This window comes from Engystomops pustulosus, chromosome 6 (genome assembly GCF_040894005.1).
Source record: "Engystomops pustulosus chromosome 6, aEngPut4.maternal, whole genome shotgun sequence".
In the NCBI taxonomy this organism is placed as follows: domain Eukaryota; kingdom Metazoa; phylum Chordata; class Amphibia; order Anura; family Leptodactylidae; genus Engystomops; species Engystomops pustulosus.
This window is the reverse complement of record NC_092416.1, coordinates 14,031,798-14,059,114: the sequence shown is the minus strand read 5'-3', so window position 1 is coordinate 14,059,114 and position 27,317 is coordinate 14,031,798. Positions and strand designations below refer to the sequence as shown.

Here is a 27,317-nt window from a genome sequence, read left to right as displayed (position 1 = left end):
AAACTAGTGATAAATGTGGCCCAATGTAACTTACTACAATACAAGAAAGTATTAACAAGACAATACAAGTACAGCATAATATCATGTAGTAATAATAATAATAATAATAATAAGTGTAATAATAATAATAATAAATAATAAAAAATAATAATAATCTTTATTTATATAGCGCCATCAATTTTTGCAGCAATTTACAAATCACAATGAAAAATAACTCAGCTTAATATAATAGGATGTGAAATCACATACAATAATAGTATAAAGTATATAAATACACATAAACAGGACGTTTTCCTCTATAGTTAGACTCCAGGACTGATTAGTCAGTGTTAATGACACGGCACCCATACGCCTGCCCAGACGTGACTTTTTGGCTGGTGTCCCCCTCTCCTGTCAGACAGGGGTGTGTGCGCTCCTTACATCTCCTACGCAGCAGCAGCAGCAGTAGCAGCACCGTCCTCTCTGCTGCCTTTGAAGTCGTCTTCCTTCCCTCTTACTCACTGAGCACTTGCTGACTAAACCCGAATCTCGTTCACCCTACGTCTCCTACTCGCTTGTGTCTTGGGATTTAAAGGGACGTTCCATGGGTTTGTAATAACTTGTGGGACTTGAAGTACCTGCTGGTTAGAGGTGCCCTAGGACATCTACTGCTTCTGCACACTCATCCTCCGTACAGAAGCTTCGAAACCTCAACCCTATCTGGAATTATTCCAAGAGATCTTTCCAGTCAGATCTTGTCGGTGAAGGGCACCTACGACCGTCGCCAAGGGGGAAAAGAAGGTCCATTGTGGAGAACGGAGAAGGTTTGTTGTGGGAGATACAAAGTGAAGCAAGAACAGGTTGACACATGGAAACTTTGTCCTGAAGATCTTCTCAACCATCTCCAGATCCTTCGTTCCTTGGGTTATAACTCTTGGCGCCCGGCACCTGCTTCATCTACAGAAGGTTCTGAATCTCCGAGATGTTCCTCCTCCTCGTCTGTTCTGCTCTACTAGCGGCAGGTAAGGAGACGTTCCTTTAGTTTCCAGGTTTTCCTGCTTCTCGAAAACTTGACCTTAAATTTTAACAAGTCTTCAAAGATGTCACCTTAGGGGGGGGGGGGGGGGGGGGCGTTCACACGTTCAGTTTTTTCAGATGCAGTTTTTGAAGCCAAAATTACTGGGTGAGAACATATCAGAAGCTGCAACTTCTCAATTTTCACTTGACTCCTGGTTCGGACTTCGAAAACTGCATCTGAAAAACTGACCGTGTGAACGCACCCTAGTTCAAAATATTTTGTTTGTAACATATTTTCACATTTTTGTGAATTTTTGACTACAGAAACATTTTGGGAGATGTAATGGGGCAGAATTAGTCCTGGTGATATACCAGGAGTCGGAGCGCCGGTGTGGCACCAGTGATCTGCTCATGATTGACCCGACTTGGGATAGTTATCAACAAATGATGACCTTAAAGGGGTTTTCCAGGTTATTATTTCTTTACTTTCATCCCCAATTTTGTAAAATGAACATATAAAAGAGGACTCCTCTGGTTTTATCCTTGGCTCTGGTCTCTGGTCTCGGCAGCCTGGTCATCATATTCTATATTCACTATCCTGGGAGCCCCCCAGGAGCTGCATTTCTGGAATGTCTAGTATAAAACACAGAAGTCGATTTTATTATGTTTTCTGAATTTTTTTTTTTTTTAAACTTCGAATACCCCTTTAAATTTGCCGTGTTCAAAAAAACTACAACAAACGTTAGGATAAGTAGATTTAAAGGGGCTCACCACCTCAAAATTCCCCCACAAGTATTGTGAAGAACACCTTATAAGCTTCCAGAAACTTCCCAATTCCCAATCATTTGTCTTTATAGGGAAATACATTTTTTTATTTAATTATGCAAATAAGCTCCTCAGTGCACTGAGGGCGGGTCCATGCCTAATGATGCATGCTTTTTTGGGGGGAACAAAATAAAACTTGAAAGAACGCTTTAATGTTGCCATGAGGCTACATCAAGCCTCATTAGCATATGTAAATTTAAAGGGGCTCACCACCTCAAAATTTCACCGCAAGTAAATCCAGCATTGTGTAGAGCACCTCATAAGCTTTCCAGATACACATTTCTTTTTTCCCTATTATTTGTCTTTATAGAGAAGTTACATTTTTATTTAATTATGTAAATAAGATCCTTGGTGCACTGAGGGCGGTTCCATGCCTGCTGATGCATGCTTTTTTTCTGGGGGGGGGGAATAAAAGTTTTAATGTTGCCATGTCTAAAAACCCTACTCAGCTATATCAAGCCTCATTAGCATATGTAAATTTAAAGGGGCTCACCACCTCAAAATTCCACCGCAAGTAAATCCAGCATTGTGTAGAGCACCTCATAAGCTTTCCAGATGCACATTTCTTTTTTGCCAGTTATTTGTCTTTAAGGAGAAATTCACTTTTTTTGTGGGTGAAAAGTAAAACTTGAAGGAACCCTTTAATGTTGCCACGTCTAAAAAATCTACTTAGCTACTTCAAGCCTCATTAGCATATGCACATTTAAAGGGGCTCTAAATCCAATCTTTATGCAAATTAGGTCCTCGGTGCACTCAGGGCTGGTTCACCTGTCTCCTCTTTTCATGTCGCCCATCACTACAAACAACTTCCCCTTTACACAATGATTAACATTTTCGATAGAAATAAGGTGTAAAAAGAAGAAAACAGGCAAACCAGCAGATATAGCCCCGCCCCCAGTGCACTAAAAAATAACTTATAGGTTATAATTTTATTCAATTATTCCTCAATTGTTAAAAATAACATAAATAGGAGAATTCATATTGTTTCATCCTGGATGATGCCGTGCTGTAGCTCCGGTCTTTGTTATGATGCCTGTGGCAGCCAATCAGCATCCTGGCCATCATACTAGCCTGTATGTCACGCCGCCACCCAGCTGACGATTTACTGCACTGTAATTAAGGTCAGGAACCCCCAGGAGTTGGCATATGTAGATTTAAGGGGATTATGAGCTCCAAACCCCCCAAAAGTAAAACCAGCATTGAATAGAGCAAAAAAGATAAAAAAGTTAGTTATGCAAATGAGGTGCACTCAGGGCGGGTCCTCGCCCTCTGGTCCACCGGATTTCCTCTTTTATATACTATCTATGACTACAATGCGCTGCCCCTTTATGTAGTGATTAACACTTTCAATACAATAAGGTCAAGATAGAAGAAAACAGTGATAACAACATAATTAGCCCCGCCTTCAGAGCACTTAGAGGATTATTTGCATAAAGGCAAAGATTACATTTCCTCAAAAATAAAAGATAATTGGAAAAAAAAGGGTACTTTGGGTATATGCAGCTTATGAAGGATCCTACTCCACTCTGAATTTACTTTCGGTTCACAGCTGGTACACCCCCTTTAAGGTCATGCTCTAAATATACTTAAAGGGGTGTTTCTACTAAAGATACTTATTACCTATACTCAGGGCATATGATTAGTGTCATATTGCTGGACGTCCAACCACTGGGACGCTCAGTGAGTGGGAATAGTGAAAGTGCCCTATACTGTGCCATAAGTGCCCCATATGGGATTCAAGGGGGAATATAGATGACGATGGAGCAAAGTCTGAGCATGCCCAGTGCACTTAAAGGAAATCTACCATCAGAATCAAGCAAGACAAACCAGGGACTTACTCAAAGATCTTGGTGACAGTGACTGTAATCCAGCCACTTTGACCTTCTAAAATCGACGTAGTAGTATGGGACCCAAAACATAAATCTCGGAGGTTTCGGATGTCACTGGCGCTCACAGAGACGTGATATCTTCCATGTAGTTTCACAAGAAGATTTTTATTAGTAACGCGTTTCAGCTCGGAAACCGAGCCAACGCCAGGCGTATGATCTACGCTAATGAGTCAGAAAGGCTCCTGGGGGTGTTACCAGAGCTCCTCCATGGAGTAGCTTCACAGACTGTTACAATGTGCAGGAGCACTTCCCTTTCCCACCGTGTGCTAAAACTTCCTCTGCTGCAGTGAGATTATCAGGCAGAGGGAGAGGGGAAGCGCTGAGGGAGCAGAGGGGAGGGGGAGATGGATATACGAGTAGGTGTCCCTGGTTTATCATGATGAATTAGATTTTATTTAAAGGGGATGTTTGGAGGTTGGAAAACATGGCTTCTTTATCCAGCTTTATCCAGCTCCAACCTCAACCATGGTTGGTACATGGTTGGTACACAGTTGGTACACGGTTGATACACGGTTGGTACACGGTTGGTACATGGTTGGTACACGGTTGGTACATGGTTGGTACATGGTTGGTACACGGTTGGTACATGGTTGGTACACGGTTGGTACATGGTTGGTACACGGTTGGTACATGGTTGGTACATGGTTGGTACATGGTTGGCACATGGTTGGTACATGGTTGGTACACGGTTGGTACACGGTTGGTACATGGTTGGTACACGGTTGGTACACGGTTGGTACACAGTTGCTACACGGTTGGTACATGGTTGGTACACGGTTGGTACATGGCTGGTACTCGGTTGATACACGGTTGATACATGGTTGGTACATGGTTGGTACACGGTTGGTACACGGTTGGTACATGGTTGGTACACGGTCGGTACATGGTTGGTACATGGTTGGTACACGGTTGGTACATGGTTGGTACATGGTTGGTCCACGGTTGGTACATGGTTGGTACACGGCTGGTACACGGTCGGTACATGGTTGGTACATGGTTGGTACACGGTTGGTACACTGTTGGTACACTGTTGGTACACGGTTGGTAGATGGTTGGTACATGGTTGGTACATGGTTGGTACATGGCTGGTACACGGTTGGTACACGGTTGGTACACGGTTGGTACACGGTTGGTACAAGGTCGGTACATTGTTGGTACACAGTTGGTACATGGTTGGTACACGGTTGGTACATGGTTGGTACACGGTTGGTACAGGGTTGGTACACGGTTGGTACACGGTTGGTACACGGTATTTCAACTAAGCTCCATTAATCTCTATACAGCTGAGCTGCAATACCGGCACGGACCATGGTCAGGGGTGGCGCTGTTTGGAAGGAAGCAGCTATGATTATCAACATCCGGACAACCCCTTTAATTCAGTATGGGTCTTGTAGTCCCCCATTCTACCGTTTACCGGGTGCCAAGTATTTGTCCCCCCAAAATTCAAACACCCGCCCCCAATCTTGTATACAGGGTATAAGTGTCTTTTGAACAACATCCCTTTAATGTGTAACACATTCAGCTCTGCTACATTGATACATAACTGGGGACCTGTTACATAACCGACACATTGACTGAATTATCACGACCTTTTGTATCCGTGTATTTTTATCCCTGGCATCCACACATGATCCGGCCAGGACACTCGCCATTTCGGGAGGGATTTTGAGGAGGTGCCAGGCAGCAGGTTGTATATATAGTGACCTACTAGTAACCTCCCGGAATATCATCCATATTATTATGTCTTATATGAGGGATCTGTGTTATCCTTAAAGGGATGTTTATAATGATGAGCACAAATGTTCTTTATAATATTTATGGAAAAAGACTCGGGACAAGAGTTTGGATGTGGAGTCAATGGATGTGAAGTTTAAACAAAGTCTTCACCTGTATATAGAGTCATCGATGCATTAAGGTTTCCTTTAATCAGACATCCCCTTTAAGAGTGCTCTTCCCTCATAATAGGGACCCTGTTTAAATTCCTTAAGCCCTAAAATAACCAAAATCTCATCTCATGTAAACACAAGAGCTTCATAGAGCTCCATTATCTGCTCAGTGACAGGGGGCACATACTTTTCAGTCTAAAGATGTAGTAAAGCTACTGAGAATTGTAGTTTCCATGTGACGGATGAAATTGTCTTCATTTCTAGACATAGTTGCAATACCACACAAGACCAGTTGACGCGAGTGGCGCTGTTCTAATTTTTTTTCTTGGAACAGCGCCACCTTTGATATCAGGTTGGTTCTGGTATTGCAGCTCAGCTCCATTGAGTCAAATGGAGTAAAGGGGATTCTAGTAAACAATGTCTGGCCATGGGACTTCCAACAGCCACGTCCGCTGTGATCCCTCTAATCTTCCCCATAGTCTGGGAGTTCCGGGATTAGCCGGTCCTGTTTTCCATCCTGTTGTATAATCCTATGGAGATGAGGAAGGCAGTAAAAAACCACAAGGCTCAAACCATTTTACCCACAATGGGAAAGAAATTCCTTCCTGACTCCAAATCTAAAAGACTATCCAAAGAAAGTAGTTCCATCCCATAACATGTGATATTATTACACTGCAGACATCCTCCTGACCCTGCACCATGTATCATCCATAACATGTGATATTATTACACTGCAGACATCCCGGCCCCTCCTGACCCTGTACCATGTATCATCCATAACATGTGATATTATTACACTGCAGACATCCCAGCCCCTCCTGACCCTGTACCATGTATCATCCATAACATGTGATATTATTACACTGCAGACATCCCGGCCCCTCCTGACCCTGTACCATGTATCATCCATAGCATGTGATATTATTACACTGCAGACATCCCGACCCCTCCTGACCCTGTACCATGTATCATCCATAACATGTGATATTATTACACTGCAGACATCCCGGCCCCTCCTGACCCTGTACCATGTATCATCCATAAGATGTGATATTATTACACTGCAGACATCCCAGCCCCTCCTGACCCTGTACCATGTATCATCCATAACATGTGATATTATTACACTGCAGACATCCTGACCCCTCCTGACCCTGTACCATGTATGATCCATAACATGTGATATTATTACACTGCAGACATCCCGGCCCCTCCTGACCCTGTAACATGTATCATCCATAACATGTGATATTATTACACTGCAGACATCCCGGCCCCTCCTGACCCTGTACCATGTATCATCCATAACATGTGATATTATTACACTGGAGACATCCCAGCCCCTCCTGACCCTGCACCATGTATCATCCATAACATGTGATATTATTACACTGCAGACATCCCGACCCCTCCTGACCCTGTACCATGTATCATCCATAACATGTGATATTATTACACTGCAGACATCCCGGCCCCTCCTGACCCTGTACCATGTATCATCCATAACATGTGATATTATTACACTGCAGACATCCCGGCCCCTCCTGACCCTGTACCATGTATCATCCATAACATGAGATATTATTACACTGCAGACATCCCAGCCCCTCCTGACCCTGTACCATGTGTCATCCATAACATGTGATATTATTACACTGCAGACATCCCGGCCCCTCCTGACCCTGTACCATGTATCATCCATAACATGTGATATTATTACACTACAGACAGCCCAGCCCCTCCTGACCCTGTACCATGTATCATCCATAACATGTGATATTATTACACTGCAGACATCCCGGCCCCTCCTAACCCTGTACCATGTATCATCCATAACATGTGATATTATTACACTGTAGACATCCCGGCCCCTCCTGACCCTGTACCATGTATAATCCATAACATGTGATATTATTACACTGCAGACATCCCAGCCCCTCCTGACCTTGTACCATGTATCCTCCATAACATCTGATATTATTACACTGCAGATATCCCGGCCCCTCCTGACCCTGTACCATGTATCATCCATAACATGTGATATTATTACACTGTAGACATCCCAGCCCCTCTTGACCCTGTACCATGTATCATCCATAACATGTGATATTATTACACTGCAGACATCCCGAGCCACTCCTGACCCTGTACCATGTATCATCTATAACATGTGATATTATTACACTGCAGACATCCCAGCCCCTCCTGACCCTGTACCATGTATCATCCATAACATGTGATATTATTACACTGCAGACATCCCAACCCCTCCTGACCCTGTACCATGTATCATCCATAAGATGTGATATTATTACACTGCAGACATCCCGACCCCTCCTGACCCTGTACCATGTATCATCCATAACATGTGATATTATTACACTGCAGACATCCTGGCCCCTCCTGACCCTGTACCATGTATCATCCATAACATGTGATATTATTACACTACAGACATCCCGGCCCCTCCTGACCCTGTACCATGTATCATCCATAACATGTGATATTATTACACTGCAGACATCCCGGCCCCTCCTGACCCTGTACCATGCATCATCCATAACATGTGATATTACTACACTGCAGACATCCCAGCCCCTCCTGACCCTGTACCATGTATCATCCATAATATGTGATATTATTACACTGCAGACATCCCGGCCCCTCCTGACCCTGTACCATGTATCATACATAACATGTGATATTATTACACTGCAGACATCCCAGCCCCTCCGGACCCTGTACCATGTATCATCCATAACATGTGATATTATTACACTGCAGACATCCCGGCCCCTCCTGACCCTGTACCATGTATAATCCATAACATGTGATATTATTACACTGTAGACATCCCAGCCCCTCCTTACCCTGTACCATGTATCATCCATAACATGTGATATTATTACACTGTAGACATCCCAGCCCCTCCTGACCCTGTACCATGTATCAGCCATAACATGTGATATTATTACACTGCAGACATCCCAGCCCCTCCTGACCCTGTACCATGTATCATCCATAACATGTGATGTTATTACACTGCAGACATCCCACCCCCCTGACCCTGCACCATGTATCATCCATAACATGTGATATTATTACACTGCAGACATCCCCGCCCCTCCTGACCTTGTACCATGTATTATCCATAACATGTGATATTATTACACTGCAGATATCCCGGCCCCTCCTGACCCTGTACCATGTATCATCCATAACATGTGATATTATTACACTGCAGACATCCCAGCCCCTCCTGACCCTGTACCATGTGTCATCCATAACATGTGATATTATTACACTGCAGACATCCCAGCCCCTCCGGACCCTGTACCATGTGTCATCCATAACATGTGATATTATTACACTACAGACATCCCAGCCCCTCCTGACCCTGTACCATGTATAATCCATAACATGTGATATTATTACACTGTAGACATCCCAGCCCCTCCTTACCCTGTACCATGTATCATCCATAACATGTGATATTATTACACTGTAGACATCCCAGCCCCTCCTGACCCTGTACCATGTATCATCCATAACATGTGATATTATTACACTGCAGACATCCCAGCCCCTCCTGACCCTGTACCATGTATCATCCATAACATGTGATATTATTACACTGCAGACATCCCGGCCCCTCCTGACCCTGTACCATGTATCATCCATAACATGTGATATTATTATACTGCATACATCCCGGCCCCTCCTGACCCTATACCATGTATCATCCATAACATGTGATATTATTACACTGCAGACATCCCGGCCCCTCCTGACCCTGCACCATGTATCATCTATAACATGTGATATTATTACACTGCAGACATCCCGCCCCTCCTGACCCTGTACCATGTATAATCCATAACATGTGATATTATTACACTACAGACATCCCGGCCCCTCCTGACCCTGTTCCATGTATCATCCATACCATGTGATATTATTACACTGCAGACATCCTGGCCCCTCCTGACCCTGTACCATGTATCATCCATAACATGTGATATTATTGCACTGCAGACATCCCGACACCTCCTGACCCTGTACCATGTATCATCCATAACATGTGATATTATTACACTGCAGACATCCCGGGCCCCTCCTGACCCTGTACCATGTATCATCCATAACATGTGATATTATTACACTGCAGACATCCCGGCCCCTCCTGACTCTGTACCATGCATCATCCATAACATGTTTTATTATTACACCGCAGACATCCCGGCCCCTCCTGACCCTATACCATGTATCATCCATAACATGTGATATTATTACACTGCAGACATCATGGCCCTTCCTGACCCTGTACCATGTATCATCCATAACAAGTGATATTATTGCACTGCAGACATCCCGGCCCCTCCTGACCCTGTACCATGTATCATCCATAACATGTGATATTATTACACTGCAGATATCCCGGCCCCTCCTGACTCTGTACCATGCATCATCCATAACATGTTTTATTATTACACCGCAGACATCCCGGCCCCTCCTGACCCTATACCATGTATCATCCATAACATGTGATATTATTACACTGCAGACATCATGGCCCTTCCTGACCCTGTACCATGTATCATCCATAACAAGTGATATTATTGCACTGCAGACATCCCGGCCCCTCCTGACCCTGTACCATGTATCATCCATAACATGTGATATTATTACACTGCAGATTTCCCAGCCCCTCACAATATATTGTTTCACTGATCCTACAGTAAACATTCTTTGGATCTTTTCTAAAGTCTATGACAATGCATCACCCAGGTAGTATCTATATGGGGTGCAGATGTGGTAGTCGTCATTAGGTCCTGGTGCCAGAGAGAACAAATACCCTCCTTCAATACACATAAGGACTCGTAAATAGCACAAGTTGGGTGGGGGATTGACTACAGATTTTGTATAGAAGCCCATAAGCTTTAGGCTCGGCCTCGGAGCATTACATGTAATTACTGTATAAAGCAGCTCATTCCATGGAAGAAGAACAATGCAGAGCGGAACATCCTTTGTTTCTTTTGTATTCAAAATAATTTAATGGAAAAGCATCAGATGAGCTTCGAGATTAGAAACAAAGATTACACCTTTATTATGAGTTTTTCTTAAGAACTGGGCGTCACCACCGTCAATGGAAAAGAAGGCAATGACGAGAGTCTTGTTGACAGTATCAGACTGGCCCACCGGAGGAGCAGAGTCCCCGGTGGGACCCCAGAAGTCCCATTTAGAGGGCTTCTAAGAGTAAAGTAGTAGAAGTACAGATCATGAGAACCTGATGCTGGACTATTCTCTTTGTTACTACCTTACTCCTGAGCGTTACTACCATTACCTTCGAGGTCCAGAGAACCACCAATCACAGCTGGGTTTATCTTGATCCCTACACTTGTTGTCTCTATCAGAATTACATTTTTGATGTGATGTATAATGGTGCTGTCTATGCCAATTGTTGTCCTATAGATGCAGGACTAGAGTAAGATTGGTGGGGGCCCCTGGGCACAAAATCTGGTGGAGGCCTCCATAGAATGTAGCCCGGACAGGGTACACATTTAGCATCCATGTAATAGGTAAGGTCCCCCCTTAGTCAATTATCCATGTAATAGGGAGGTTCTCCCCTTAGGCTTATGCCCAAAAACGTAAGGGGGACCATGATCTAGCTGCACAATTTGTGGTAATTAATATATAGCAACCCAGCAACTACTATACAGCCCCCCAGCATCTAATATACATACAATTAATAAATATACAGCCCCCCCAGTAATTATTATAGAGTACACTGGGGGTTGTATAGCCCCCTAGTTACTAATATATAGCCCACAGTGTACAATTTATCATCACCCCCATAACTAAGAAATATACAGCCCCCCCATAATGCATAACCTGCCCCTAGTGTATAATATAGTAGCCCCCAGTAAAATAATAAAGCTGTACTAACCTTCTCCTGTTCCCCCGAAGTGCTGCAACCTCCTCCTCCTCTTCTTTCGGGATGTCAGCGTCCTGGCCAGAATGATGACAACCTGTGCGCTCCCTGCAGTGTTTAATTAATAACTGGGAGCAGTATATTACTGGGGGACTGCATATTAATCACTGGGGGCTGTATATTACTGGGGGGCTGTATATTAATCACTGGGGGCTGTATATTGTACACTGGTCGTTGTATATTGTATACAACCCCCAGAGAGTTGGGTAGCCAAACTTGTACCCAAACACATTTATTGGGGGCCCATTTAAGGGTAAAGTGGTCGGGGCCCAGGGGCACACGCCCTGCGCGCCTACACTATAACCTGTCCCTATATACATGACTTCTAGGGTCTACTTCATGGAGTTTGATAAAGGGTTGGTCAATCAAAATAGGTTTAACTGGTGGGCTCAAGTAACCTCAATCCGACACTTTTTGGACTAAAGAAATTGTGTTATCATATCTAGTTGTGGTCTATCCACGTGATAGGTCATAGCCTGGTGATTAGTAGGTTTCCTACTTATAGACCCCTCTGCCAGAAAATGGCACAAGTACATTACTGCTCATATATGACTCGCCTCTGCACCGAGGAGCATAATGTGACCGGGAGCAGCAGTCACACCTGGGCCCAGATGCCTTATAAGACCTGTAGGCAAGGGCAGGGTTGGCATTGCTCTAGCCCAATTTAGTCATTTTGAGGATAATTCATAGCAAAATTAGTATTACTAACTGTCACTAAATAATAATTTTGTTATGAATTATCCTCACAAATTATTAATTGATGTGGTCAACCAGTAGTGGATAATATTCGTGGTTTCGGTGGTAACCCCGAGCCCAAGCCTTCTACAGGCCCATCTACACCCATGAAATTCTGCTCCATCTGTTCCTGCTCTCAATATGACCTCCAAAGGTCCTAAAACTGCGGATTGAAATCAGGCAGAAGGGACACAAGGGACCCAAGAAGTTGATCACAGTTGTTACCAGTAGGGGTTGAGCCTGAATGCCAAACCTGAACCGAACTCCTGGTCCGGTGTTCAGGTCGACTAATTATTATGATCCTTATAAATTAAGAGCATCACTAATTAGATGCTGCTGTATATTAAATAAGGGGTTCACATACATTTTATTATGAGGAGAAAAAATGCAAGTACAAAAGGTAGAAATCTACATTGACCGAGAAAAGTTGGTAGGAGGACCCTGCTGGTGAGGGCTCACATCCACACGGGAGGGTAGAAGGAGACATCTTTGGTGCTATACATAATTATATCATTGCATTATGACTAAATCCATCCCTGTACAAAGAAGCCAATAAAACATAAGATAAATTAAAGTTTGGGGACCCAGTACAGATATTACACTAGGACGCAGCGGCGGTAGGTTGGTAGTCTTCAAAAAAGATGTTCTTCACAGTCAACCAAAGAAAGCAAAAAAACGGAATGGAATCCCTGTGATCACACAGACATTTCACTATTATTTTGCTGTTAGAAGACATTTATCCCCTGTGTGATGCTTTCTCCTGTTCCTGCTGTGAGCAGCTCCTGAGCTCCGCTATTCTACAGATTTATCACTCTAGTAAAGAAGCTGCTCCTGAGGTGACAATTTCACAGATTCACTGGAGGACATTCATTATCAGTGGTGCAGCAAACGTGCTATAATTCTCTGTGTGATGTAAATTTGTGCGGCAAGGGATTATTAATTTGGCGCACAAACAAAAAGGTTTAGAAGCTATCCATGAAGGGGAAGTAGGACTCCTTAGACCAGCTTTTAGCACTTCTATTTTTGCGTCAAAAATTGTGCCAGGAAACATGTCAGCATAATAGAAGCCCCGGAAAAGTATCGGATTCACAATTTTTGCGAGTGTCGGAAAACCACCAATATTGTGGCCCCGCCTCTTCATAAATAAAGCGCAACAGGGGCAACAAGGGAAAAAAACACCGTAAGCTTTCATATGAAAGGAGATAATAAATGCCCCCGACTGTTTTTATGGTGATGAAGTCCTGTAATTATAGGGGGTAAAACTTATTTCCTCAGCAAGTTATGAATTTTAAGGGCTAAACCTCACGTCCCCGCACTTTTTTGGTAACTTTTATTAGAGTTATATGCAAATTTTGTTATGCGGCTACTGGGGCGTGGAGTAGCCACATCTGAGGTTACATGGGGCGGTTACTCCACGCCCCAGTAACCTTTATTCTCCTCCTACTCACAATCTTCGGCGCAGCTCCTCGTAGCTGCGCGCCCTCGTCCAACGAACCTGCCGTCTGCGCATGCGCAGAACAGCAGACCCGCGCCTGTGCAGTTCCGGCTTCGTAGCAGTGACCGCGCAGGCTCGTCGGGATCGTCGGACGAGGGCGCGCAGCTACGAGGAGCTGCGCGAAAAAGATTGTGAGTAGGAGGAGAAATGAGGCTAACGGGGCGTGGAGTAGCCACCCTGTGTAACCTCAGCTGCGGCTACTCCACGCCCCAGTAGCCGCATAACAAAATTTGCATATAACTCTAATAAAAGTTACCAAAAAAGAGTGGGGACATGAGGATTAGCCCTTAAAAGGGCTATCCTGAAGTCCTATTGATCCACCTACCACCCGATCTACCTTTATAGGTAGATTTGTGGTGGTAGGTTCCCTTTAAAGAATCTACAAATAGCTAATAAATGTAATAAATGTATAGGAGCTGAGGGGACAATTACTATAATAACAGCCGATTATGAGAACGGGGGTCCCCAATATGAAGGAGGCAGTTGTGGAGATGTGTGACTATTACTAGGGGGAGCTCCGGATTCTGCATGTCAATCAGTCCCATGGGAGTCTATGAAGAAGAGGTCCTGCACATGCACCACCAGGGGATCGGCTATGGGGACATAGATCTGATATACGTGTACATGACATGCCTGACCCTCAAGACCACATATAGGAAGGGAAGAGAGTGCTATAGTCCTACATATATGTCCGGTCTTTGGATTCAGGATACATTATACCAGGAAAGGCACATCCTGGAATCTCTCTTCCTATAGGATTAATTGCCTTTGATGAATGGGAAAGTCCTAGACGGGAAACTAAGTCCTGCGACTATTGCTTCCTGCAATGAATCATCACCATAGGCTGAGCAAGAAGGTGAAGGGTGACAGCGAGTGACATCAGCCTCTGCGGGGCGAGGTCCCTAAAAAGTACAATAATATCATGAAACCAGAATCCACAGGTTTCACCTTCAAACAAAGCTCAGATTCCTGTTTAGTGTAATGTAATGGGGTCACATTATCACCCGGTAACCTGAAGCCTCAGACTGATTGACAGTGTAAAGAGCAGAAGGATTTCCCCACCGAATCCCACAGGAATCCAGAGGGCGATGTGATAATGAATGTTCTCACACAAAACTATTCATCTACTTAGGTACTTTTATCAATAAAATGCTGCCTGCAGATAGGACACTATGTACAATGTGCTCAGCTCCTCCTGCTCTATAACATGCTGCCTTCAGATAGGACACTATGTACAATCTGTCCAGCTCTTCCTGCTTTATAACATGCTGCCTTCAGATAGTACACTATGCACAATGTGCTCAGCTCCTCCTGCTCTATAACATGCTGCCTGCAGATAGGACACTATGTACAATCTGCTTAGCTCCTCCTGCTCTATAACATGCTGCCTGCAGATAGGACACTATGTACAATCTGCTCAGCTCCTCCTGCTCTATAACATGCTGCCTGCAGATAGGACACTATGTACAATCTGCTCATCTCATCCATCTCTATAACATGCTGCCTGCAGATAGGACACTATGTACAATCTGCTCGGCTCCTCCTGCTCTATAACATGCTGCCTGCAGATAGGACACTATGTACAATCTGCTCAGCTCCTCCTGCTCTATAACATGCTGCCTGCAGATAGGACAATATGTACAATCTTCCCAGCTCCTCCTGCTCTATAACATGCTGCCTGCAGGTAGGACACTATGTACAATCTGCTCAGCTCCTCCTGCTCTATAACATGCAGCCTGCAGATAGGACACTATGTACAATCTGCTCAGCTCCTCCTGCTCTATAACATGCTGCCTGCAGATAGGACACTATGTACAATCTGCTCAGCTCCTCCTGCTCTATAACATGCTGCCTGCAGATAGGACACTGTGTACAATCTGCCCAGCTCTTCCTGCTTTATAACATGCTGCCTGCAGATAGGACACTATGTACAATCTGCTCAGCTCCTCCTGCTCTATAACATGCTGCCTGCACATAGGACACTATGTACAATCTGCTCAGCTCCTCCTGCTCTATAACATGCTGCCTGCAGATAGGACAATATGTGCAATCTTCCCAGCTCCTCCTGCTCTATAACATGCTGCCTGCAGGTAGGACACTATGTACAATCTGCTCAGCTCCTCCTGCTCTATAACATGCTGCCTGCAGATAGGATACTATGTACAATCTGCTCAGCTCCTCCTGCTCTATAACATGCTGCCTGTAGATAGGACACTATGTACAATCTGCTCAGCTCCTCCTGCTCTATAACATGCTGCCTGCAGATAGGACTCTATGTACAATCTGCTCAGCTCCTCCTGTTCTATAACATGCTGCCTGCAGATAGGACACTATGTACAATCTGCTCAGCTCCTCCTGCTCTATAACATGCTGCCTGCAGATAGGACACTATGTACAATCTGCTCAGCTCCTCCTGCTCTATAACATGCTGCCTGCAGATAGGACACTATGTACAATCTGCTCAGCTCCTCCTGCTCTATAACATGCTGCCTGCAGATAGGACACTGTGTACAATCTGCCCAGCTCTTCCTGCTTTATAACATGCTGCCTGCAGATAGGACACTATGTACAATCTGCTCAGCTCCTCCTGCTCTATAACATGCTGCCTGCAGATAGGACACTATGTACAATCTGCTCAGCTCCTCCTGCTCTATAACATGCTGCCTGCAGATAGGACAATATGTGCAATCTTCCCAGCTCCTCCTGCTCTATAACATGCTGCCTGCAGGTAGGACACTATGTACAATCTGCTCAGCTCCTCCTGCTCTATAACATGCTGCCTGCAGATAGGATACTATGTACAATCTGCTCAGCTCCTCCTGCTCTATAACATGCTGCCTGTAGATAGGACACTATGTACAATCTGCTCAGCTCCTCCTGCTCTATAACATGCTGCCTGCAGATAGGACTCTATGTACAATCTGCTCAGCTCCTCCTGTTCTATAACATGCTGCCTGCAGATAGGACACTATGTACAATCTGCTCAGCTCTTCCTGCTCTATAACATGCTGCCTGCAGACAGGACACTATGTACAATGTGCTCAGCTCCTCCTGCTCTATAACATGCAGCCTGCAGATAGGACACTATGTACAATCTGCTCAGCTCCTCCTGGTCTATAACATGCTGCCTGCAGATAGGACACTATGTACAATCTGCTCAGCTCCTCCTGGTCTATAACATGATACCTGCAAATAGGACACTATGTACAATCTGCTCAGCTCCTCCTGGTCTATAACATGCTGCCTGCAGATCAGATTTTTCTTTTGCAATGTGCTCTGCCGCTATCCTGCTCTATAACATGTCACAAACACAATGCAGAACACGGCAGATCACCTTAAAGGACCTTGGTACAGGGCAGCCATCAGGAAATTCGGGGCCCCATACAGCAAAAGTGTCTGGGCCCCAACACACCCCAAAACCGAACAAGCCTCCTGCCCCCCGCAGTGACCTTTCACAAACAGGGTTTGAGGCCTGTTGCTACGACAAGGCACACTCTTCTGGTAGATTGCCAATAGGAGTCATACTTTTGGTCAAGTATATTTATTATAGTGCAAATATGGCATCAAAAACTAAAGCATGGTGAACAGTAAACATATAAAAGTGTTTAACAGACAACATATAACAAATATAACATTATAAAGTGCAATTGCTAGGGCCGCCACTATCTTTTAATGTTTTAATAAAGAATTGTGTTAATTACCAGTGGGGGTGCTCCAGTGCACCTAAGGGCTCTTTACGTCACCCTGCCACCAGTCCTGAGGTAATCTGAAGTCCTGGTACCTGTGCCTGCTCAGCAACCTCTGTGAATCACTGCATAAGGGTCAGGACTTCATATTTCCTCAGAACCAATGGGAAGGAAAAGAAGGAGCGTTCATTGCATGCCCCAAGGAAACCTAAAGTCCCAGCACCTGCACACTGATTCACAGAGGCTGCTGAGCAGGCACAGGTATCGGGATTTCGGATCACCGCAGTCCGCAGGACTGGCCGCTGGGTGACATAAGGAGCCCTTAGGTGCACTGGAGCACTCCCACTGCTCCTAAGCTGGTAATTAACATAATTCTTTATAAAAGCATTAAAGGATAACCATAGAGGCCATTTTGATGGAACTTACAGTGCTGAAGTCAGGGTCATCAGGTGCATAGCATGATACCTTCAGGTACTATGCTGTGCACCTGGTGCTCGATTCCCTTTAAACAAGGGATATATATAAAGACAAAATACTCATGTACCACACTATAAAAATAACTTTATTAGATGCATGCATCTATAAGTGTGTAGTCACAAGAATGCCAATAAATAAGCATCAGCATTCAATGGATAAAGTAAATGCAACAATGTTTATAAATATATGTAAACTTCACCATAGGTGTAAACAAAAAATTAAACCAACTCAAATCACTTTGAGCCTCTATTGCAACAAACAGTTGGTCCCAGCAGCTCCAAAAAAGTGTACAGTTGGTGCAACATGGTCCTTGTGCTGACTGCATCACAAGGACTGCACTTCTCACATCATAACCCATATATGATGCAGGGAGCTCTGAGCACTTGGAGCTGCAGTGAACTGTAATGACATCGTTTGTCTTTACAGTGCACTGCCACTCCAAGCACTGTGGAATTCCTTGCATTATAACTGGCTTAGGGTGCAGTCCTTGTGACGCGGTCAGCAAGGACCATGTTCTACAAACTATACTCTGGCCTGAAGCCACATCAGCTAGATCTTGGCAAAGTAACCGCAAATTCAGATTCACGGAGCAATCAGTCTTCTTACTTTCAGATTTGCAAAATCTTTTATCAAATTCCGCTCCCTGTTCAGAAAATGCTGAAAACTTTACTAACAATTAACATCCCTACAGACAGCTCCCTGACACTGTGTGACTGACTACAGGTTCTGAGAGGCATTAGTGGCATCTAGTACCTTATAGATGACAATCTCTTCCATCAGGAGGACTTTATTCCGGGTTCTCCAATCCATGACGTATCACAGGTGAATTCACAGCTGGATATCTTCAGCTCCGTGCAGCATCTCCACCCGGCGTCCCTAAAAATACCACAGTCACTTACAGTATAAAGTCTCCAGGATAACAACACGGCGCTCCTAAATAACCCTCACAACACAAGTGACCGCACGCTACCCCACATAGAACACATCCCCTCATTATTGATATGCTGCCCCCCCCACAATGATTTATTTGATATGCTGCCCCCCACAAGGAATGAAATGATATGCTGCCCCCCCACAATGAATAAAATGATATGCCGCCCCCTCCCCCACAAGGAATGAAATGATATGCCGCCCCCCACAATAAATTAAATGATATGCCGCCCCCCACAATGAATTAATTGATATGCCGTCCCCCCCCACAATGGATTAAATGATATGCTGCCCCCCCACAATGGAATAAATGATATGCTGCCCCCCCACAATGGAATAAATATGCTGCCCCCCACAATGAATTAAATGATATGCCGCCCCCCCCCCACAATGGATTAAATAATATGCTGCCCCCCCCCACAATGGATTAAATAATATGCTGCCCCCCACAATGGATTAAATGATGTGCTGCCCCCCCACAATGGAATAAATGATATGCCGCCCCCCCCCACAATGGATTAAATAATATGCTGCCCCCCCCACAATGGATTAAATAATATGCTGCCCCCCCCACAATGGATTAAATGATATGCTGCCCCCCCCCACAATGGATTAAATGATATGCTGCCCCCCACAATGAATTAAATGATATGCTGCCCCCCCACAATGAATTAAATGATATGCTGCCCCCCCCCACAATGAATTAAATGATATGCTGCCCCCCCCCCACAATGAATTAAATGATATGCTGCCCCCCCCCCACAATGGATTAAATGATATGCTGCCCCCCCACAATGAATTAAATGATATGCCGCCCCCCACAATGGATTAAATGATATGCTGCCCCCCCCACAATGGATTAAATGATATGCTGCCCCCCCCACAATGAATTAAATGATATGCTGCCCCCCCCCCACAATGAATTAAATGATATGCTGCCCCCCCACAATGGAATAAATGATATGCTGCCCCCCCACAATGGAATAAATGATATGCTGCCCCCCCCCCCCACAATAGAATAAATGATATGCTGCCCCCCCCCCAATGGAATAAAATGATGTGCTGCCCCCCCACAATGGAATAAATGATGTGCTGCCCCCCCACAAGGAATTAAATGATGTGCTGCCCCCCCACAAGGAATTAAATGATGTGCTGCCCCTCCACACTGAATTATTTAATATGCTGCCTCCTCCCCCACCATGAATTATATAATGTTCTGCCCCCATATTTTAATAAGCCCCCACCATGTTTTTACTGCTATTTGATTTAAAAAAAAAAAAAAAACTCGTACTCACCTCAGGCTCCCACATCTTCTTTCTTCAGCCCGCGGCCAGGCAGGAAAGGGTGCGCGGCCGCGTGATGACGTCATCGCGCGGCCGCGCATCCTAATTCATGGAGCGATGTGGCCGGAAGACAACCCCGGCGCACATCGCTCCAGTAATAGTGCTCGAGCGGCCGTTTCCGTTTCCGGACGGACGGAGGTCCCTGCCCGTCTACCGTGGAGAGTGTCGGGGCGTGCCGGGGCCCCAGCAGGAGCATGAATATCGGCGCTATTGGAGCGCCAGGACGGGGGCCCCCAACCAATAAATCCGGATCCGGGGGCCCGGCGCTAGCGCTCCAATAGCGCCAATGATGATCCGGCTCTGCTCATGGCAGATGCGGCCCTGCGGGCCCCCCCCTAGTGTCTTAGAGTCCGGGCCCCATAGGGCAGTACCAGTTGTACTGCCCTATCGGCGGCCCTGCCTTGGTATGTGATTATTATTCTAGCTAGACAATAGTCTGGACATAAATCCACTAGAGCTGAAGAAAATGACTGTAACAAAAAGCATCATCTGAGAGAAGAAACAATCCCTGCCCCCTACAGTCTGCGGGAGAGGATGTTCTCAGGAATTGTTTGTTTTCTACCTGAACAAGTCACAGTAAATCTTTAAAAATAGCCAAAGGGACATTCAACAAGTGTTTACTTACTATCAGAACAAGTTTCTCAAGATACTAGAAGAATTTTCTGTGTTTTTTATTTAGATGTACAGAAATATAATAAGAATTCTGGTTTTGATGATGTCACAGCTTATCTCCTCTCCCCTCCCTGTACAATGACCTCTATATAGATAACACTGACCCATCATTACATCACTACTGACAATAGATGATGTCACAGCTTATCCCCTCCCCCTCCCTGTACAATGTCCTCTATATAGATAACACTGACCCATCATTACATCACTACTGACAATGGATGATGTCACAGTTTATCTCCTCCCCCTGCCTGTACAATGTCCTCTATATATAACAATGACCCATCATTACATCACTACTGACAATAGATGATGTCACATCTTATCTCCTCCCCCTCCCTGTACAATGACCTCTATATAGATAACACTGCCCCATCATTGCATCACTACTGACAATAGATGATGTCACAGCTTATCTCCTCCCCCTCCCTGTACAATGACCTCTATATAGATAACACTGACCCATCATTACATCACTACTGACAATAGATGATGTCACAGCTTATCTACTCCTCCCTGTACAATGACCTCTATATAGATAACACTGACCCATCATTACATCACTAATGACAATAGATGATGTCACAGCTTATCTCCTGCCCCTCCCTGTATAATGACCTCTATATAGATACGCCTGACCCATCATTACATCATTACTGACAATAGATGATGTCACAGCTTATCTCCTCCCCCTCCCTGTACAATGACCTCTATATAGATAACACTGACCCATCATTACATCACTACTGACAATAGATGATGTCACAGCTTATCTCCTCCCCCTCCCTGTACAATGACCTCTATATAGATAACACTGATCCATCATTACATCACTACTGACAATAGATGATGTCACAGCTTATCTCCTCCCCCTCCCTGTACAATGACCACTATATAGATAACACTGACCCATCATTACATCACTACTGACAATAGATGATGTCACAGCTTATCTCCTCCCCCTCCCTGTATAATGTCCTCTATATAGATAACACTGACCCATCATTACATCACTACTGACAATAGATGATGTCACAGCTTATCTTCTCCCCCTCCCTGTACAATGACCTCTATATAGATAACACTGACCCATCATTACATCACTACTGACAATAGATGATGTCACAGCTTATCTCCTCCCCCTCCCTGTACAATGACCTCTATATAGATAACACTGACCAATCATTACATCACTACTGACAATAGATGATGTCACAGCTTATCTCCTCCTCCTCCTGTACAATGACCTCTATATAGATAACACTGACCCATCATTACATCACTACTGACAATAGATGATGTCACAGCTTATCTCCTCCCCCTCCCTGTACAATGACCTCTATATAGATAACACTGACCCATCATTACATCACTACTGACAATAGATGATGTCACAGCTTATTTCCTCCCCCTGCCTGTACAATGTCCTCTATATATAACAATGACCCATCATTACATCACTACTGACAATAGATGATGTCACATCTTATCTCCTCCCCCTCCCTGTACAATGACCTCTATATAGATAACACTGCCCCATCATTGCATCACTACTGACAATAGATGATGTCACAGCTTATCTCCTCCCTTCCCTGTACAATGACCTCTATATAGATAACACTGACCCATCATTACATCACTACTGACAATAGATGATGTCACAGCTTATCTCCTCCCCCTCCCTGTACAATGATCTCTATATAGATAACACTGACCCATCATTACATCACTACTGACAATAGATGATGTCACAGCTTATCTCCTCCCCCTCCCTGTACAATGACCTCTATATAGATAACACTGCCCCATCATTGCATCACTACTGACAGTTACTTTTAGTTTCCCATCACAGATAACATAGTCCTTTACCCCCTGTCCCAATTAGCCCAATCATTAGTCGGGTGGTCTCTGGTGGGATTCCTGGCTCACAACTTCTGTAACTATAATGAGTAGAGTTTATTGCGGGACCTGCTCTACGTACGTGACCGGCTGCCCGTACCCCGGCATATGATTCCTTGCTCAGTTTCCATTCTACCTTTGAATGTTGATCTTGTATTGTGACCGTCACACATGTGGAATTCATTTAGCTCTTGGCACTTGTGAGCCGAATGATTGACTTCCTGAAGTCTGCTCTGCCATGCTCAGGAGAAACCAGCACGTGTCTACAGCCTGGCCCGGAGCCAACGTATACTGGAGAGGTTTTCTCGCTTCAATATTTTCCTTACCAGATTGAGAAAGAATTACTCAATTCTTACGTTTTCTTTGGAAAGAGTTGTAAAATGGATGAGGAACATCTAACAGAGGGCACATTTTTGGCACAGATTGTGCAGTTATCTCCTCCAAGGTGTGCCAGAACCTTGACCCGTCTGACAATTTAGTTACTAGGGTTTTTTTCAATAATTCTGTAAAACTAAATTCTAATTCTGTGAAATCGTAAGAAGGAGATATCTGTATATTTTGAGACCATAATACTACTTACTCAGTGGGGCACATTCACTTACCCGGTCCAGTCGCGATCCTGTGGTGCGTTGTCCGAAGCTGATTCGGCTCTGCCGGGACTCACTAAGATCATGTGCCCGATATCCAGCAGGTGTCACTGCTGCGCCGAGGTCCGCCGGAGTTCACCTTCTTCTTCCTGGTGCATGTGAGTGCTTGATCTTGCGACAAATTCTTCCTTTTAATTCCGTGTTTTTTCCGAATCCGGCCACGCCCCCCCCCCATTTCTGTCACGTGAAAGCCATCGCCGATGCCACACAATCCAATCGCGTGCGCTAAAATCCCGGGGCAATTCGGCGCAAATCAGAAATATTCGGGAAACCCAACGAAAGTGCGGCGTTCGGTCCCTTAGTAAATGAGCCCCAGTGTTTCCATAGTACTCGACCATGGCCTTACCTAGAGATGATTTCGTTCCGAGCTGCAGTCTGATTATGTGGAGGTGCCTGGACATCCGTACCCCATAGTAGCAGTACAATTGTCCTGGCGCTCTGGGAAGTGTGAAGAGACGAAATGTCAAAGCAAGGCACCTCCACCTCACCATCAGACAACCTAGACATGGTCTACAAGCAATGGATCCTTGGGCCATTGTTTGTAGCCCATGTCTCATAGGCACATGTGGTCTGCTCATTCACCAATGAGAGCAGAAAAGGGCCAGGGAAACCAAAGTCATTTGTGTGAGCCCCTCAAAATGTATTTGTCTGTGTGCCCTTCGTTCAATTAACTGGTAGTACATGGACTGTATCTGGTATACTCTGTAATTATGTACCTTCTTTCCCAATTAAAAAAAAAAGAAAAAAAGATCTAGGGTCGTGTCCAGGGGCAGCCAAAATTGTGTACAGCAGGACTGGATTAATAGACTGGTTGGACTTATATCTTTGAAATGCTACATTTTTGTTAATAACAGTGAATTAGAGAATGTGTTATTTTGTTATCCTGAGCTAATTTAAGAAACTCGTCTTTGTGGGGGGAAAACCCCTTTAAAGGGCATCTACCAGCAGGATAAAAAATAGTATGCAAATGAGCCTGAGGGGCTCCAAGCCCCATAAACATGTATGGAGCATGGAACCCCTCAGGCTCATTTGCATACAGTCCTTCATCCTGGTTGTAGATGGCCTTTAAACCAGCTTTAGTAATCTTACAGTTACAGTATGTTTTATCGGAAATTATTTTGTTGTGTAGTCACATTGTACTATAGAGTTACCATTCAGAAAGCCTGGTGTTCCGGGGTGAGAACGTTCCCGGGCAAGGATTGTTTTGTATATACTTGTCTTAAGCAATGTTTAAAGAAACCACAACCTGATTCAGAAATCCGTATTGGGTGTAGATTGTAGATTGTATATAGAACTGATAGTAATCCCGTAATCTGGAGATATCCTTACTTGACCTAAGAGACCAAATAATTCTGAAATATTCAACCGTGTTGGGGAACTTTATAGCAGAATTTGAAAGATGTTGCTAAGGGCCCGAATCGCTATTTGTGGTCGCATATCCCAAAAATTACCGTTTTGCGCCGAATTGCCCCAGGTTTTTGGCGCACGTGATCAGATTGTGGCGCATCGGCGCCAGCATGCACGTGATGGAAATCGGGGGGGGGGGGGGCGTGGCCGTCGGAAAACCCGACTGATTCGGAAAAACTGCTGTATTTTTTAAAGAAAATGTGTCGACACGCGCTTACCTGCACCCAGCAACGGATGGTCAACTCCGGCGGACTTCAGCGCAGCAGCGACACCTGGTGGACATGGGCGCACCAATGCCCCAATGTTTGCGAATTGAAAAGTTTAGATATCAGATTATATAACCTTTAATAATGGGGAAGATCCTAATCTGACCAAAAATCATCAACAAAAAACTAGGAGCAACATCTACAGTTCCTCTTGGTCCTTGATGACTGTGGGATTTATTGGTTTTCCAATAGACTATTATGGGATGATGTCCAAGTATGTCTTTGGGGATACCAAGATATCAAAAAGGTCCATCTCCCACCTATCTGATTGATCACGGTGAACTTCCAAGTTCTAATGAGTCTTGGAGGCCACAGAATCCTGACCACATGGATTCCTATCATTCCGAGATGCCGGGATTATTATATGGATATTCTGTAGTTATGTAACACTGAAAAGAATTATTGAAGAGAAAAGGGTCTACACTACAAGATAAAAGTTATTTTTTTTGTGTTTCACCTTCATGTTGACTAACACCTGTTATGTTGGATGGTAGGGTCACACCCTAGACACATCCAGAACCATGAATTTCTCTCGACTTTCACCGAATTGTCAAATTGATTGAGTTGTAATTTCCCTTCCGCCCTCAGGTGCTGCTCTGGAGTGCGAAGTATGTTATGCACTCAACTCAAATAGTTGTTCCGGACACTACGAGCGATGCAAAACTCCACAAAGTCGTTGTATGATGACGCTCACTGAGAAATCTCTCAAAGATGAGAAAGGTAAGTGGTAACACATGGAGAGTAGCTAATTATTTAGATAGAGTGAAATCTCTCCAAAATATTGAATTTTTGAGAAGATCACCTCTGATCATCCCCTAATTTCCGGCGATACACTGGTTGTCTTCCTCCCTTTCCCGGAGAAGACCACCTATTTATGAGGTTTTAGATGACGTCTTCAAAGAAGAATGGCTCTAGTTACAAGTTTTCGATGTTTATTTTGCCCAGTACTAGTAGTAGTAAGAAAACCTGTAGGTATTAGTGATATTACATGGTGAATACTCTACACTGATGAGGAGAAATGATTGTGGAACATTGTTGCTCATGTTTCAAGGATTTTTACTAGAGGGACATAAAGCCACCAGGTAGCGACTATACTTGTGGTTAGCACTGAACAAAAAATCAGCACAGAGGCCCCTTATTATCCATCTTTATTTACAGGGGGCTGCGCATGCGCCTGAACTCTCATGGGAATGAGGGAAATAACTTAGGATCCTTTCGGCACTTCCATAGACATTGGGGCACATTGACTAAGGGTCCGAATGCCGCATTATCGTCGGGTTTCGCAGGTTTTTTTTCCGTTTTGCTCTGAATTGCCCCGGGTTTTTGGCGCATGTGAGCGGATTGTGGCGCATCGGCGCCGGCTTGCATGCAACACAAATGGACGTTGGACAACCCGACTGATTCGGACAAACCGCGGAATTTAAAAAGCAAATTGTGTTGAAAGATCAGCACTTACATGCACCGGGAAGAAGAAGGTGAACTCCGGCGGACCTCAGCGGGGGAAGCGACACATGCAGGAAATTGGACGCATGATCTTAGTGAATCGTGGCAGAGCCGAATCCTCGTTGGACAACGCACGGCGGGGATCGTGACGGGACGGGTAAGTAAATCTGCCCCATTATTATGTAGCCACCTCTCCAATTGGTTGAGTAACAGGACTTAGGTTACCCTTTGTTATAATGATATATAAGAAGCCATTAAGGTTTGAGTTTGGCCGAGTTCAGCTCACCCCCATTAATAACACCCTTTACATGGGGCACACCACCTTTTTTACAAGGATTGTTGCTCCCCGATGGCATCACGGGAACGATCCTCAGGAAAATGTGGGCGAGCACTGATAGAGGGTGTTATTAGAAGCGGCTGATTTCAAACGTCTTGCTGAATAACTAGTTATAAACTTTCTGTTCAGTACCGATCCTAGTTATTGTAACTATCTATGGGGTCAATGTCCCACTACAGACCCTCTTGGCACTCATCTGTAAAGTCACTTTTTCCGAATTCTTGCTCCTCATCCGGAGGATTGGTTCGGTTCAGATTACACAATGCTGCTCCAGGAAGATGCCGGTGTTCCAGTACCTCCACCTACATGTACATGACATTTCCACAGGATAGTCTGGATGAACATATCCTTTTGACTTGTAATACAGAAGATCCTCTCCCTTGTAAGACATT

At 44.6% G+C, this 27,317-nt stretch overlaps 1 protein-coding gene across 1 annotated transcript in view; it reads left to right on the top strand.

Annotated features, from left to right (window-relative positions):
• Nucleotides 1-404: 404 nt before the first annotated feature.
• LOC140134592 (phospholipase A2 inhibitor and Ly6/PLAUR domain-containing protein-like) overlaps nt 405-27,317 on the top strand; it is a 44,515-nt gene continuing 17,602 nt past the window's right edge. The window contains exons 1-2 of the mRNA XM_072155025.1: nt 405-1,001; nt 25,734-25,865. Of these exons, the coding sequence (XP_072011126.1) occupies nt 962-1,001; nt 25,734-25,865 (172 nt within the window). The 5' untranslated portion in view covers nt 405-961. The remainder of the gene's footprint in view (nt 1,002-25,733; nt 25,866-27,317) is intronic.